The 14,481-nt window shown below is 37.7% G+C and overlaps 2 protein-coding genes across 2 annotated transcripts; both read left to right on the top strand.

Annotated features, from left to right (window-relative positions):
• Positions 1-565: 565 nt before the first annotated feature.
• On the top strand, positions 566-733 carry LOC118593784 (keratin-associated protein 20-2-like). Its single transcript, XM_036203317.1, has one exon. The coding sequence runs from the start codon at positions 566-568 to the stop codon at positions 731-733; it is 168 nt and encodes a 55-aa protein (XP_036059210.1).
• A 6,656-nt stretch (positions 734-7,389) lies between these two features.
• On the top strand, positions 7,390-7,557 carry LOC118593820 (keratin-associated protein 20-2-like). Its single transcript, XM_036203414.1, has one exon. The coding sequence runs from the start codon at positions 7,390-7,392 to the stop codon at positions 7,555-7,557; it is 168 nt and encodes a 55-aa protein (XP_036059307.1).
• The last annotated feature ends 6,924 nt before the right edge of the window (positions 7,558-14,481 follow it).

Raw genomic sequence — 14,481 nt, 5'->3', positions numbered from 1 at the left:
AGGTCTATATTTAATGAAAGTATTTTTTTTATATTTTAAAATGTGGTCATGGAAATGTTCCCCCCTGTTAAAAAAGGGTCAAAAGGAGTTAACTATCTTGATGATTTGTATCACACAATAAAATCAGGCCACATAAATTCACCCAAATACGTATCGAATAGAGTGTTGAAAATAGAACAAGAATTTTATTTCTTCAGAATAAAATTAAATTATTCATCTTTTTGAGAATTCTGTAAATGGACACTGTATTTACATCAAGCCCATCTCTTCTCCCCACCCCCACTCTGCTTTCTCCCATCCCCACTTTCATCTTAAAGCCCCATGATTTGACTGTGGAATCCTGACATAGAGCACAATTATCTCAGTTATGCAGCCCTGTCTGTCCAGTAAATCCTGGAACTCATGATGTTTTCTGAAGCACAGTGCAGAGATGTGTGATGCTGCAATGCCTGTGGTTTTCCCATCAACAACCCTGGTATATAAAAGGCCCTTGACAGATGGTGGCAGCCAGACTCAAGGAACCTACTGCTTATCTTCTCTGAACAGTCCACTCACTCCTGACACCATGTGTTACTATGGAGGATACTATGGAGGCCTGGGCTATGGCTATGGTGGCCTAGGCTATGGCTATGGATGTGGCTATGGCTGTGGCTATGGTGGCTATGGTGGCTATGGTTATGGCTGTTGCCGCCCACTGTGCTATAGAAGGTACTGGTCCTGTGGCTTCTACTGAGGAGTTTCTGTAGGTGCTCACTCCAACTTTCTTCACATCAGATGTTCTTAGAAGTTATCATAAATTCCAATCTTATACTAAATTTTCTGAGGAAAAATAAACAAAATACAGCATGCCCATCATTCCTCATCTGTATATTGACAGTGTGACAGCTTGAAGAGAAATTCTTCTTTGTATTCATAATGCCTGTGTAAAATGAGACCCAGTTAGATTCTATTTAATACCTACTGTATCAAAATGATTTATTTTTAAATAAACCATTTCACTGAAAAAAAAAATGATTCCTTTGGTTTTGGTTATTAGTCTCCACCAATACAGGATGGGTGTCTGTGCACTCCTGTCCACTTGGTCACAGGTGTGTGTGTGTTTGTGTGTGTGTGTGTGTGTGTGTGTGTGTGTGTGTGTGTGTGTGTGTTGTGGTTAAATAGGAAGAACATGGGGAAAGAGTAGGAAAGAAAATGAGAGAGAGAGAGAAATGTTTTCTTTGAACATTCATCTATTATTGAGAGACATTTGGGTTGTTCTCATATCTTTGCAATTATGAGTAATGTCACATGAATTTGATTGTACAGATATTTTTCTGAGGTATAATCATTTTGTCTTCTAGTTAAAATTTCAGAAGAATCACAAGTTAGTTTTATGAATATTTGAGAAGAGTCTCCACAGTATTTTCTACCTTAGCTGTCATCACACTCATTGTCACAAAAGAGAGGGTTGGTTGGCTTTCCTTCACAGGTTTGCTAATACCCATATGCTTTCAAAGAGCCATTTTATTAACAGCTGTTGGCTGAATTCTTATTGTGAGTTTGATTTGTAATTTTGAGATATTAGTGAAATGGAACCTTATTTTGCCCTTTGGTCTTCTGAAATTTCCAATCTCTGATCTTGTTAGCATCAGCTTACTGCTGTGTAGCTAGGGATATTACCTAGTTTTGGTTATCAATCACCTATTTCTTTCTTTCAGTTATGGATTGCTCTGTGGTATAAAGATTCTTAGTTGGATACACAATGACTTTCCATTTTTGTTGTCTATTTTAAAAGTCATAAACAAATTGATTCTGAGAGTAAACATTAGTTCTTTGAGCATTTCACAAACCGTGTTTTGGTTGTATTTACCTTTCTCCCTATTTCCCTCCCAGATCTACCTTACTTTTATCCCCTGTCCATATTACTTTGAGTCACATCTTTGTTGAGCTAGCATTTTTATAAATGCTTTCTTTTCTTTTCTGAGATAACAAAATGATTATATTAAACATGCCTGCTTGATTTATACTACCTATTCACTCTGTGATGTGTGGCCACCCATGGGAACATGGTTGATGTACCCAGGGCCACATGCCTAAAGAAACCACCTTCTAGCAGCTATCAGTTTCTGACAGCTCCTCAGCTAGTAGTGAGACCTTTTGTACACTTTCCCCATGTTGGGATTTTGTCTGTTTGAGCTTGCACAGACCTTGTGCGTATGTCCCAACTGCTGTGAGTTCACATGTGCACGCTTATTACTGTGTCTGGAAAGCAGTGTGTGTGCTTGTATTCATTCATCCATAGCCTCTGGCTTTGATAATCGTCTCCTTCCTCCTGTAAACAATGATACCAGATCTTTGTGAGGATGGGGTACTATATAGATGCCCCATTTATGGCTGAGTATTCCGAAATCTTTTATACTCTGTTCATTGACCAGTCATGGGTCTTTGCAAGAATCAACATCTACTGCAAAAATAAACTTCTTTGAAGAAGATTTAGAGGTACACCAGTCAAGGTCATGACTAGACATTGTTAGTCATTGATGTTGTGTTCATTTAGCAGCATAGTAATAGCAGGTTTCTATTGGTGAAATTATTAAGGCCACTCCACGTAGTTAAAAGGGAGGTTTATTTTGTGGGGTACTTACAAATGAAGGGGTAGGTAGGTTACAGGGTCTGGCAAGGGTATAGTGCAATCCGGCCATGTTCTCTGGAGAACTCTGCTCAGTCTACCTCCAGCGTCCAGAGTCCGGGAACCACGAGAGAGACCTCCTCCCCATCCTTGGTCTTCCGCTTCTTCCTCTGCCCCGCCTTGTGGGCGTGACCATTACCGAAGCCTCAATGGGTGTTGGAACTTCCAGGCCAATGCTGGGATGGCTATCCACTACAGGTTTCCTCTGGGTCTAAACACATGTCCAGCCATAAGTTCTTGGCCTGAGAATGGTGCCAAGTATGAATTTCATATTATAAAGAGCGCCCTTGATCCACTTAACAGGTTGCTGATTCCCATACTGTGCCTACAACTATTGAACAAGTGGGTAAGCCTGAAATTATAGAATGTGGAATTTATATACATTCTATAAAATACAACAAAATCCAGAGCATCTTTAAATTTTGACTTATATGCATTCAACCTTAACAAATTGATAAATATACCAAGAAATATATTGAAGCTACAGAAATAGATTCATGAATGCCCCCATTTTTGAATCCTCAGACATGAATATGATAATAACGATGCTTAATACCTTTAAAAATATGTATGATTTTAGAAAGGAAGAATTTATAAATATAATAAAACTAAAAATTAAATAATTAAAACAAATAACCACCAAGGTTTAATGGCAAGCTAGATTTGACAATATACAAACACCCAGAATGCAAGACTATGAGAGGAGAGGGAATACATGGAATGAGAAAGAGAAGAGAGGGAGGAGATAAAATATTCACAAAAGGTAAGAAGCAAAATGCGAAGACATAATGGCATAATGGTACAGACATCTTGAAAATAAGTTGAACATATGAAATCTATTATTTAAAAAATCCCATATCCAGGTTTGGTAGGCACAGATTTAAATCTAAGATATTTAGGAGAATGGAGCATTAAGATTATAAATTCAGCACTCTTGGGCTACAGAATGTGCTCAAAGCTAATCCAGACAGTTTAGGGAGACATTATCTCAAAAGAAAAGATGAAATAAGGCTCGGCGTGGAGCATATATGTAAAATCCTGTGCCCACTTCCTAGCACTGGGAGAAGTAACAGATGTTACTTGAGGAGCCCCCATGGAACTGGACCAGGGCCTCTGGATAAGTGAGACAGTTGATTAGCTTGAACTGCTTGGGAGGCCCCCAGGCAGTGGCAGCCGGACCTGTCCTTGGTGCATGGGCTGACTCTTTGGAGCCTGGAGCCTATGCTGGGACACTTTGATCAGCCTTGGTGTAGGGAGGAAGAGACTGGGCCTGCCTCTGCTGAGTCTACTAGGCTGGCCTGACTCCCCAGGAGAGACCTTGCCTTGGAGGAGGTTGGAATGGGGGGGGCGGATGGATTGCGGTGGGAGGGCTAGAGGGTAGGAGGAAGGAGGATATGGGAATCCATGGCTGATATGTGAAATTAAGTTAATTATAAAATAAAAATATTAGATTACAAAAAGAAAGTGTTAAAAAAAGAAGTTTCCACAACTTTGGAAACTAGCTAGTAATCACCTGACTGATCTTTCCATGTTCTGTCACTCAGGAAATTGCTGTCTTCAGCAATAAGATCTTACCATCAAGTCTTAGAAGCTAAACAAGAAGATTGGCAAAAGTCTGTCATTTTGGGGGTGTCTGTGAAATCTTTATAGCCAATGATTACAGAAAGGCTAACCCATGGTGGCATAGGGACTTTTATTTCTTAGTCTGTATTGTTTTACCTTTAGTTCCTCCTCCTTGTTGCCCTCCTGCCCCCCCATTCCCATTCTACATTTCTGACTTACACATTTGTATTAATACATTCCACTTTTACTCTCTTCAAAGCCCTGCCCTCCCTATATGTCCTCTTGGTAATTTCCTGACCCCTGTAGATCTATAACAGTAAGAATGGCCTGGTGTTGGCATAACAGTAGACACATTAATAATGGAACCTGATAGAGAAGAAAGTCAGCAAAGCATGAGAGCTCACTGGCACAGGGAGAGACTCCCAGACTAGAAATCCAAGAAGCACAGTTGTTAAAACCAACAACCAACAAATGCGAACACACAAAACTAAAGCTTCTGTGCAGCAAAAGACATCATTATTTGAGTGAAGAAGCATTCCATATAATGGAAAAATCTTTAATGGCTATACTTCCAATAGATGCCTAGTATCTAAAATATACAAAGACCTCAAAAAAACTGAACATCATGAAAACAAACTACTCAATTATAAAATAGGATGTGGAACTAAACAAACATATTTCAAATGATGAACTATAAATGCATGATAAACGTTTTAAAACTGTTCAGCATTGTTAACTATCAGAGAAATGCAAATGAATATTATCTTGAAATTTCTTCTTACTCCAGTTAGAATGGCTAAGATGGAAAACACAATTGACTGCAAATGCTGATGTGGAGTTAGAGACAAGAAACACTGATTTGTTGCTCATGGGAGTGCAAACTGGCTCAGCCACTATAGAAATCAGTATGGAGGTTCCTCAAAGTCTAGAAATAGATCTGCTACATGATCCAGGTATACTAGGCTTGGCTGTATGCAAAGGAATCTACATCTTATGACAAAATTACCTGCTTATTCATATTCATATTCATTGCTGCCCTATTCACATACATCCAAGAAATGGGATCAGAATAGATGACCATCTACAGATGAATGCATAATGCAACATGTTAGATTTACTCAATGTGATATTATTTAGTTGTTAAGAAAATGTAATTATGTGATTTTCAGATAAATAGAGCTGAAAAATTCATTGTGAGCGAGGTGATCCAGACCCAGAAAGTCAAATGTCATGTGTTTTCTCTCACTTCTGAATGTTAACTTTGATTCTTCATATATGTGAGTTTAATTTGGTATATCCCAGACAATTTTATACAAGTTCTGTGGATTGAAGCTTACATTTATTCCTTTCATATAAGATTTTATTTTCATACACTGTTTGGTTTTTATATGCAAGCTCTTTCTATATATGCAAGACTGGTTTGTTATATAATGATCATAATTATATCACTGGCAGTGACTGTGGGTCCAAAGAATTTCAAGTTAGGTGCTGTAAAATCATAGAGAAATTGTCTACTCATGAAATCATCCAAAAGATGTATTTACCATGATGTTACCTCATTTACATATATTTGTTTCTTTCACTGTTATAGTCCCTAACTCAACATGCTTCCTAGATATGTTTTACTTTTTACAGCATATATTTTGATAAATTTAAGAAATTTTCAAACCAAACAAAACCATGCCTTCCAATAAAGGCTTTGCATCATTAATAGAAATATTCCAGCCTTCACCTACAAACTGGCACAAAGAAAGTGCATGTGGCTTATTTGATCAATCTTAAGGAATCTGTACAGTTGTTCTTTAGAGGGGACAATTTTCAGGATTGTATTTGATGTTTTGTACATATAAAGCAAAGGTCCCATCACTGAAGCATACCCGTGGAATTTGATGTTCATTTGTGTGTGTGTGTGTGTGTGTGTGTGTTCACGTGCGTGTGCTTGTAGTCGGCACACATATATAAGTGGTAGTTGGGTAAATATGCATAGAGGCCAGGGAAGGAATTGTCTGCCCTGTTCTCTCTCAACAAAATTTATTACAATGAGATGGGTTCTTTCACTGCATTTGGAGCTTTCCTAGCAACCAGCAAGCCTTAGAAGTCCTCCTATTTCTTTTTTTCATGTTTAACAGCCTTTATTATATATATATATATATATATATATATATATATATATATATATATATATATAATTATATAATATATATATGTATTGCTTCTTAACCCTACGGTACTGATGCACAGTATGAAGTTTCTCATGTGGGTTCAAGGGATTGAACCAAGTTGCTTATTCTTTCATGGCAGATATTCTTATCTACTGAGATTTCTTTCCAGCTATCTAGTAAACTGATAGGTGATGTCACTGCTCTCTTGCAAAGCTATGTGTGACAGCATTTGGATGCCCTGCTAACAAAACTGTAAGACATTAATAACCCAAGTTCACTTGGGATTACCCACACAATCATAGCACATTTCAAAGAGACATCTTCAAAGTCATTGCATGGGCTCACAGAAAGAAACATGAAGCATATACAGTTTCCACACAAGTGGCATTTTATTTTCTGATGACTTTAAAATAACATGTAGAAAAACAATGTGGTCAGGAATATATCCAAATATGTGAACACTTGCCACCAAGTTACAAATAACGTAGCATAACCAAGTTAACTTACTGTTCATGGGGAAAATGACAGAAATGTACTCTTCCAGGTAGGATTGATGTCAAATAACAAAACAAAACAACATGAAAGAAAACACAAATACCTTCTTCCTATGTGGTAATGAAAATCAAACCAATGTAAAAGGAAGAAAACAGAAAACTAGTAATTTATATTATCTGTCAGAATTATATCATGTACTCACTCAACTAAACAAAGAATGGCTCAGAGTTTTGACAACTGAATCAGGATATACAATTTGGCCATGACATCTTGAGGTAGGGACATAATTATGTCAGTTATGCAGCTTTATGCACTAATAAATCACAATTCATGATGTTTTCGGAAGCACAGAGGAAACATGTGATGCTGTAATGCCTGTGGTTTTTGCCAACAACAACCCAGGTGTATAAAAGGCTGCTGATGAATGGTGACATTCAGACTCAAGAAACTTACTGCTGTCTTCAAGTGAACACCAGTAATTCATTTACACTTATTGATACCATGTGTTACTTTGGCGGATACTATGGAGGCCTGGGCTATGGCTATGGAGGCCTAGGCTATGGCTATGGCTGTGGCTATGGCTGTGGCTATGGAAGCTATGGTAGTTATGGTTATGGCTGCTGCCGCCCGCTCTGCTGTAGGAGATATTGGTCTTATGGCTTCTACTGATGATGTTCTACAGTTGCCTAGCCTGTTGGCTGTAATCTGCTGTCTTACTGGAAGTTTCTACAAGTTTCTCCACATCAGAAATTCCTAACTTCAAATTTCCTGTTATACTAAGCTGTATGAGTAAACCAAATTAAATAAAACACTCCTGTATTACTTCTCACCTTCAGTTGGACTAGGTGACAGTTTGTAGAGTTCTACGTTGTCTACATAACGCCTCATAACATGTGAGCCACTTGGACTCTCAACTTTTGTATAAAAATACATGCTTTTCAATAAAATATTTAATTGAGAATATTTTTGTGTATTCATGTCTCCATCATTTTCAGACATATGCTTGTGTGTTTGTGTCTGTTTTGACACATCTGTGCAGTTGTTCGTGGATGAATGACAGAGAAGTAGGAGAGGGCAAAGGAAGAGACAAAGAATGCAGGAGAAGGAGAAGCAGAGGGAGACATTTCTCTTAAACATTGATCTATTGATACACATTTGGGTTGTTTTCATAGCCTTTCTTTTTTATTAAATGATATAAAATTGGCTTTTGTTTATAAGTAAATAAATTTGATTTTACTTAAGTAGAACTGAGGTTGAATTATCATCTCCTCCACTTTTTAAATTTTAGTTTTGTTCTCATTTTCATTAGTTATTTTTGAGTATTCCATGTGATATAATTTAATCATATCCACCCCTGACCCTTCTGCTCCCAAGTCCACACCCCTTTCACGACTCAGCTAACTTTGTATACTTTTTAAGAACAAACAAATCAAAACAAAAACCCTGAAAACCAAGCAAAAGATCAAATACAATTTGTGCTGCCCATGTACTCTTGAATAGATGGCCATCCATTGCAGCTTGGTCTACCCACCAGACTGCAACCTTAAAGAAGGTTTCTCCTTCTCCAGAAATCATCAGCTATCAATGGCTCCCTAGCTGGGTGAGGGAATTCATGCTCATTTCTATTTCCATGCTGGAATTCTGTCAGGCTTGTGAACTCTGTCTCAGCTGCTATGGGTTCACATGTACCATGTCCAGTTTTGTCCAGAAAACACTATTTCCTAACACTCAGCCACCAGTTCATGACTCTTACAATATTTCTATTGCCTTTCCTCTTCAATGCTCTCTGGTACTTGAGAAGATGGGCTGTGAAATACACATCCTGTTTAGGGATAGGCATTCCCTAGTCTCTTATTTTCTGTACTTTGATAATTTGTGGGTCTTTGTGTTAATCAGCATCTTCTGAAAGATGCTTCCATGATGAGAGATACACTTATCTACAGGTATAATGATAAGCCACTAAGAGTCATTAAATACACATATTTTCTATCATAAGAAATATCATAATGAATTTGGTAGTCACAGACCCATATTTGAGACCAATTTCTTTTGTCAGTTAGTTAAATTTTCAGAAGGACAATAAGTAAGTTCTACGACCATTTTGAGAGTAGTCTATACCAGTGTTTTCTGCAATGGCTGTCATTATGCACATTCCCAACAGTGTCCAGAGTTCCTTTTATGCCCCATGTTCTCTACCATCCATTTTCCCCGTGTAGCTATTTCAATATGAGAAGTCAGCTGCTGTCACTCGCAAGGCTATTTCCACCTTTTATTAGTTCTATGTGAATTTCATGCAATATATTTTGATCATAGTCATTCCCCTATTTTTCCCACATCTAGTCTTCTCTTCCAATCCAGATTTTTTAAAAAAAAATTCATTAAGTTTCATATGTTACCCATATAGTCATGGGTTTCACTGAAGGGTGAAGAAGGGGCTGTACCCCTAAAGAAAACTGACTCTCCTGATGCTAGCAGCCATCACCTGCCAATAGTTTCTTATGTGGAGGTAGAACTTTTATGCCAACCTCCCCCTTCTGTGATGGGATTTTGTCAGGCACATAGATATTTTGTATATGCTGTCTCAACTGCTATGGACTGATAGGTGCAGCTCTTCTGCTATGTCCAGAAAACAGGGTTTCCTCTTAGTCATCTACAAATTTTGGCTTCTAGAATCTTTCTATTCTTTCCACAGTGGTCCTTGAACCTTGGTGGGAAAATATATAATATACAGGTCCTACTTAGATTGGTGTATTCTGCAGTGTGTTATCTGATACACCTTGATCATTCATGGATCTCTGTGTTGTTATCTAAAAGAATCGTCTCTGATGAGAGTTTAGAGATGTACTAATTTATGGGTATAATGATGTTTTGGAGAGTCAACTTAATACTATGATCATTTAGCAGAGTGATAACACAGTACTAGGTTCTGTTCTTATTTGGGGATTATGACCTATTTAGCCACAGGTTTTTAGCCCAGTAACGGTGTCAGGGATGTGTTTCATCTTGGGAAGCAGGAATGAAAGGCAGTCAGAAAGTGGCTGGTTACTGTCATGACATTTATGAACTACTGCATCAGTGAACTTGTCTTTGAAGGCCAGTAATTCTTGTAGTTCACAGGTTTGGTTCAAAGTTGGGGAAGATTTCTGATTCCCTTTCTCCTCCATTGGCATTGTGAAGACAGGCTAATAGTGATAACACTTTCTGGTGAGGACTAGTTCTGACTTGAGTGTTTGGTGTCTTTAGCAATAGAATTTGACTGTCAAGTTCTTGAGGTGACCAAAAGCATTGACAATAACCCACAATGATTGCTGGTCTATGAGGCCTCACTTCCGAACAAGTCCAAGAGAGGAAACATGTTCCTGGAATTGGGCTTTTTGCTTATTGTCCTGTGATGTCCAGAAAGGGCATTGTTGCCCTGTAATAAGGTAAAAGCCATTTAAACTATATATTTGTGTGTGTATATTTTAGGAGGCTTCCTCAGGTAGTATGTTTCCATCTGACTTTTTGAAATATCTTTGATTTTGTTGTCCTTCCCTGTGTTCCCCCTCTGGGCTCCCTTCAGACCCTCTACTCTCCTTCACATCAAAAGCTGCCTGTATCAGTAGTCCCCCTTAGTCTATTATAGACCCACACTCTGGCCCACCCATTGCAGGCCTACCCCATGTCCTCTTACTAATTTTCTCCATGATAGAGGAGAAAGTTGAGAATGTATTCAAATTCTTTGGCACAGGAGAGAGCTTTCTGAACAGAATGGAAGTAGCACAGACATCAAGACCAATGATTAATAAATGTGACCTCATGAATCTAAAAAGCTTCTGCACCGCAAAGGGCACCATCATTCAAGTGAAGAGGAAGCCTACAGAATGGGAAAATAATCTTTAGCAGCTATGTATCTGACAGAAAGTTATTATCTATAGTATGCATAATAACTGAAAAAAATCGAACATCAAGAAAACAAACAACATAGTTAAAAATCTGGCAATAGAGGCTGGGCAGTCTTTATGCCTTTAGTCCCAGCACTCAGGAGACAGAGCCAGGCAGATCTCTGTGAGTTGGAGGTCAACATGGTCTACAGAGAAAGATCCAGGACAGGCACCAAACTACACAGAGAAACCCTGTCTCGGAAAAACAAAAACAAAACAAAACAAAACAAATCTAGCAATGAAACTAAACAGAGTTCTCCAAAGACAAAACACAAATGGCTGAGGAACATAGGAAAACTGTCCAATATCTATCATGAATCTTAGATATGTGTTCTATTTCTCTTCTTTGATTAATAAACATTCTAATTCTTTGCTCATTTTAATTCAGGTTCTTTTCATTTTACCTTTTACCTATAGTGTTCCATATAAATTTAATTAACAATTGTCTATCTGATGCATCAGATTTTCATCTCACTCTAAATTGTCTTGCTAAATTATTTATATATTAATGGCTCATAGAAACAGAAAAAAAAACAACCTGAGAATTCATATGGAACCATGAAATCATAAATGTACCAATAACTTTTAGTAGGAATCCACAAGGTGATCAGACTGGTGAATGCCCTAACTGTCATCATAGAGCCTTCATCCGGTAATTGATGGAAACAGATGCAGAGATCCACAGTCAAGCACCAGGCTGAGCTCTGGAAGTCCAGTCAAAGAGAGGGAAGAGGGAATCTGTGAGCAAGGGGCATCAAGACTATGATGGGGAAACTTACAGAGACAATTGAACAAAGCCAGTGAGAACTCATGAACTTTGGACTGGCAGCTATGGAGCCTGAATGGGACTGAACTGGGCCCTCTGCATGGGCAAGACAGTTGTGTAGTTTGCTGTTTGAGGGGCCCCTGATAGTGGGAATAGAATCTATCCCTGGTACATGAACTAGCTTTTTGGTGCCCATTGCCTGTGGTGGGACACCTTGCACAGCCTTGATGCACGGGGAGGAGCTTGGATCTGCCTCAGCTGAATGTGCCAGGCTCTGCTGACTCCCCATGGGAGGCCATACCTTTTCAGAGGAGGGGATGGGGGGATGGGCTGGGAGGAAGGCTATGGGAAGCAGGAAGAGGGATGAGGGAGGTATCTTCTGTGGTTGGTACATGGAATGAATAAAAAAATTTATTAATTTAAAAATAAGACAAAGACTTATCTAAACATGTCACTCTAAACAGGAACTGCATAATGGCACCTGAGCTATGTCTCTGAAAGGGTTACATTACTTGTGTCTACAAAGGAAGCTTACATAGCCTTTTCTGAAAACAACTCCATATTATTTCCTCTGTTTCTACTTTCTTTCATTTACCACAGGAACTAGAAATTACTTTTCTTAGGATCTTTTCTTAGAATCATTTCATGATAAATATTCCAATAAAAGGCTATTAGCCAAAACTGAACAAGATTGGTTAAAGGAGGAGAAAGCTGTATTATCCCAGAAGAGTAGAGGGACCACACATGACTCTGTGGTGTGTTAGCTCTTACCTAAATCACTGGTTACTCCCAAGCATCCCTGTGACTCTTCTGTCTTCTCAAGCCCTCAGGCAGAAGAATTCTGACCAGCAAAAGGAGACACATTTCACTTTTTCCCTTCAGAATTTCTTGTAATTGAAGCATTGCTTTTCTGGATTGCTGAAAATGTTTTTCTATTCTCTCCTAAGTTTAATTAAGATCATCTTAATAGGCTAACATTCATTTTGAGGATACACAATTTATAAATCTGTGAAAACTAATGCCAGAATTTTAATTATGCCACAAAACCAAATTCGTTTGATTTCTTTAGAGATGGCCTTGAAAAGTGCTTAATTAATAGTTGTCAGTGGAAATATTTATATGGTAAAAGGAAATAACAATCATGCCAGGTATACAAATACAAGGTGTTTGTTGGCATCAGACACATTAAAGGATATGCTATGAAGAATTTGTTAAATGAACAAAAAATTGTTTCTCTTGAAAACACAATTAAGATTGAGGAATAAGGGGGTAGTGATTACCACAGTAAATACTGATCATCATCATCTTTATCCTCTTTCATATTTTTAGAGTACCAAAGAGTTTATGTATAGAATAAACTGCCTGAAACAATGAACTAAAGATGGAATTTTATAATGATAGCTACATACTTTAAGGCTTTAGGATTACATGAATGATAAAAATACCAATTTAACTTAAGATATAATCTAAAAAACTATATTTTATTCTTTATTGAATGACAATATCTATAATAAAACAACATGTAATTTTCAAATCAAGGGAGAGAAAAGCAGAACCAGGGCAATGGCTGTGTGGATCAAGGAGATGGCTACCAAGCCTGAAAACCTGAGTTCAAAGCCTGAAATTTACAGTGGAAAGAGGCAACCTATTTCTACATGTTGTCTTCTGACGTGTGTGTGTGTGTGTGTGTGTGTGTGTGTGTGCGCGCGCGCGCGCGCGCGCACACGTGCACGCGCTCATGCAGTTATATTCTGGCAATATACACAAACAAAAACACACATACATATTAAAAAATAAATGAAATTAAAAATTCCTTAAAAGAGAGAAAAGTAGGATATAAAGTATCTGACTAAGCAAAAAATGGAATATGAAAACTTTGAGAAAGGTCAAACAGTGAAGGTATGGTAAATCCATAAGTACATATTTTATATCCTTATATTGGTAAAGAGTATAAATAAGATAAATTTATTAATGGAATTTCAGAAAATTAAAGTATGGATAAACACAGTGTTAAGTTCATGTTGCTAAAAGAGACACTCTCCTAATATGCCAAATGTATTTGAAAGTTAATTATGAATCTAATATAATCTGCTAACATTAATATGAAGATAGTAAGCATTACTCACATTAATAATAGACATGGTAGACTTTAAGGCAACAAAACTATACAAGTAAAGAATGCAATATAAACATGCAGAGAATGAAACATTAAAAAATATAGTAACATTTAATGTTATATGAATAGCATAGTTATCAAATTAAGTGAAAGCTCTTGCCACAACATTAATGGAATTAAATATATGAATATGAATAACTATATGAGTGGGTAATTCAAATATAGGTAAACAGATAAAAAGTGTTTAAAAATGGTGCACTTACTAAATTTGGCAGAAAGCTGAAAATAACTGAATCCAAAGTTATCAAGCATAGTTTTCAAGTGAGCAAGAGGAATTCTAAACCTGATATAGCATGAATCTTAAAGGTACTTATTAATAAAATCAAACCTGAGGCCACTTATTGGGGTGAATTCTGGAAGATCAGAGAAGCAGAACAAGCTATAGCTTCCACACCTCGCCAATTCCTCAGGTGATCCTGTTTCTTCAGACTGGATGCCTCTCAGCTGAACTGTGCTGCTCAAAGCCTAAAAGCTTAACCAGCCAAAAGCTTAACTAGCTCTGGTTCCTTGTTTTCATGCCTTATATATCTTCCTGCTTTCTGCCATCACTCCCTGGGATTAAAGGCTCACTTTCTTGGATTAAAGGCGTGAGTCAACATGCTTGGCTGTATCTTTGAACACATAGAGATCCAGGTATATCTCTGCCTCTGGAATGCTAGGATTAAAGGCATGTGCCACCACTGCCTATCCTCTATGTTTAATATTGTGGCTGTTCTGTACTCTGACCT

Source organism: Onychomys torridus, chromosome 12, assembly GCF_903995425.1.
Source record: "Onychomys torridus chromosome 12, mOncTor1.1, whole genome shotgun sequence".
In the NCBI taxonomy this organism is placed as follows: Eukaryota; Metazoa; Chordata; class Mammalia; order Rodentia; family Cricetidae; genus Onychomys; species Onychomys torridus.
Note: the sequence above shows the minus strand (reverse complement) of the source record. Positions and strands in the feature narration are given on the sequence as shown.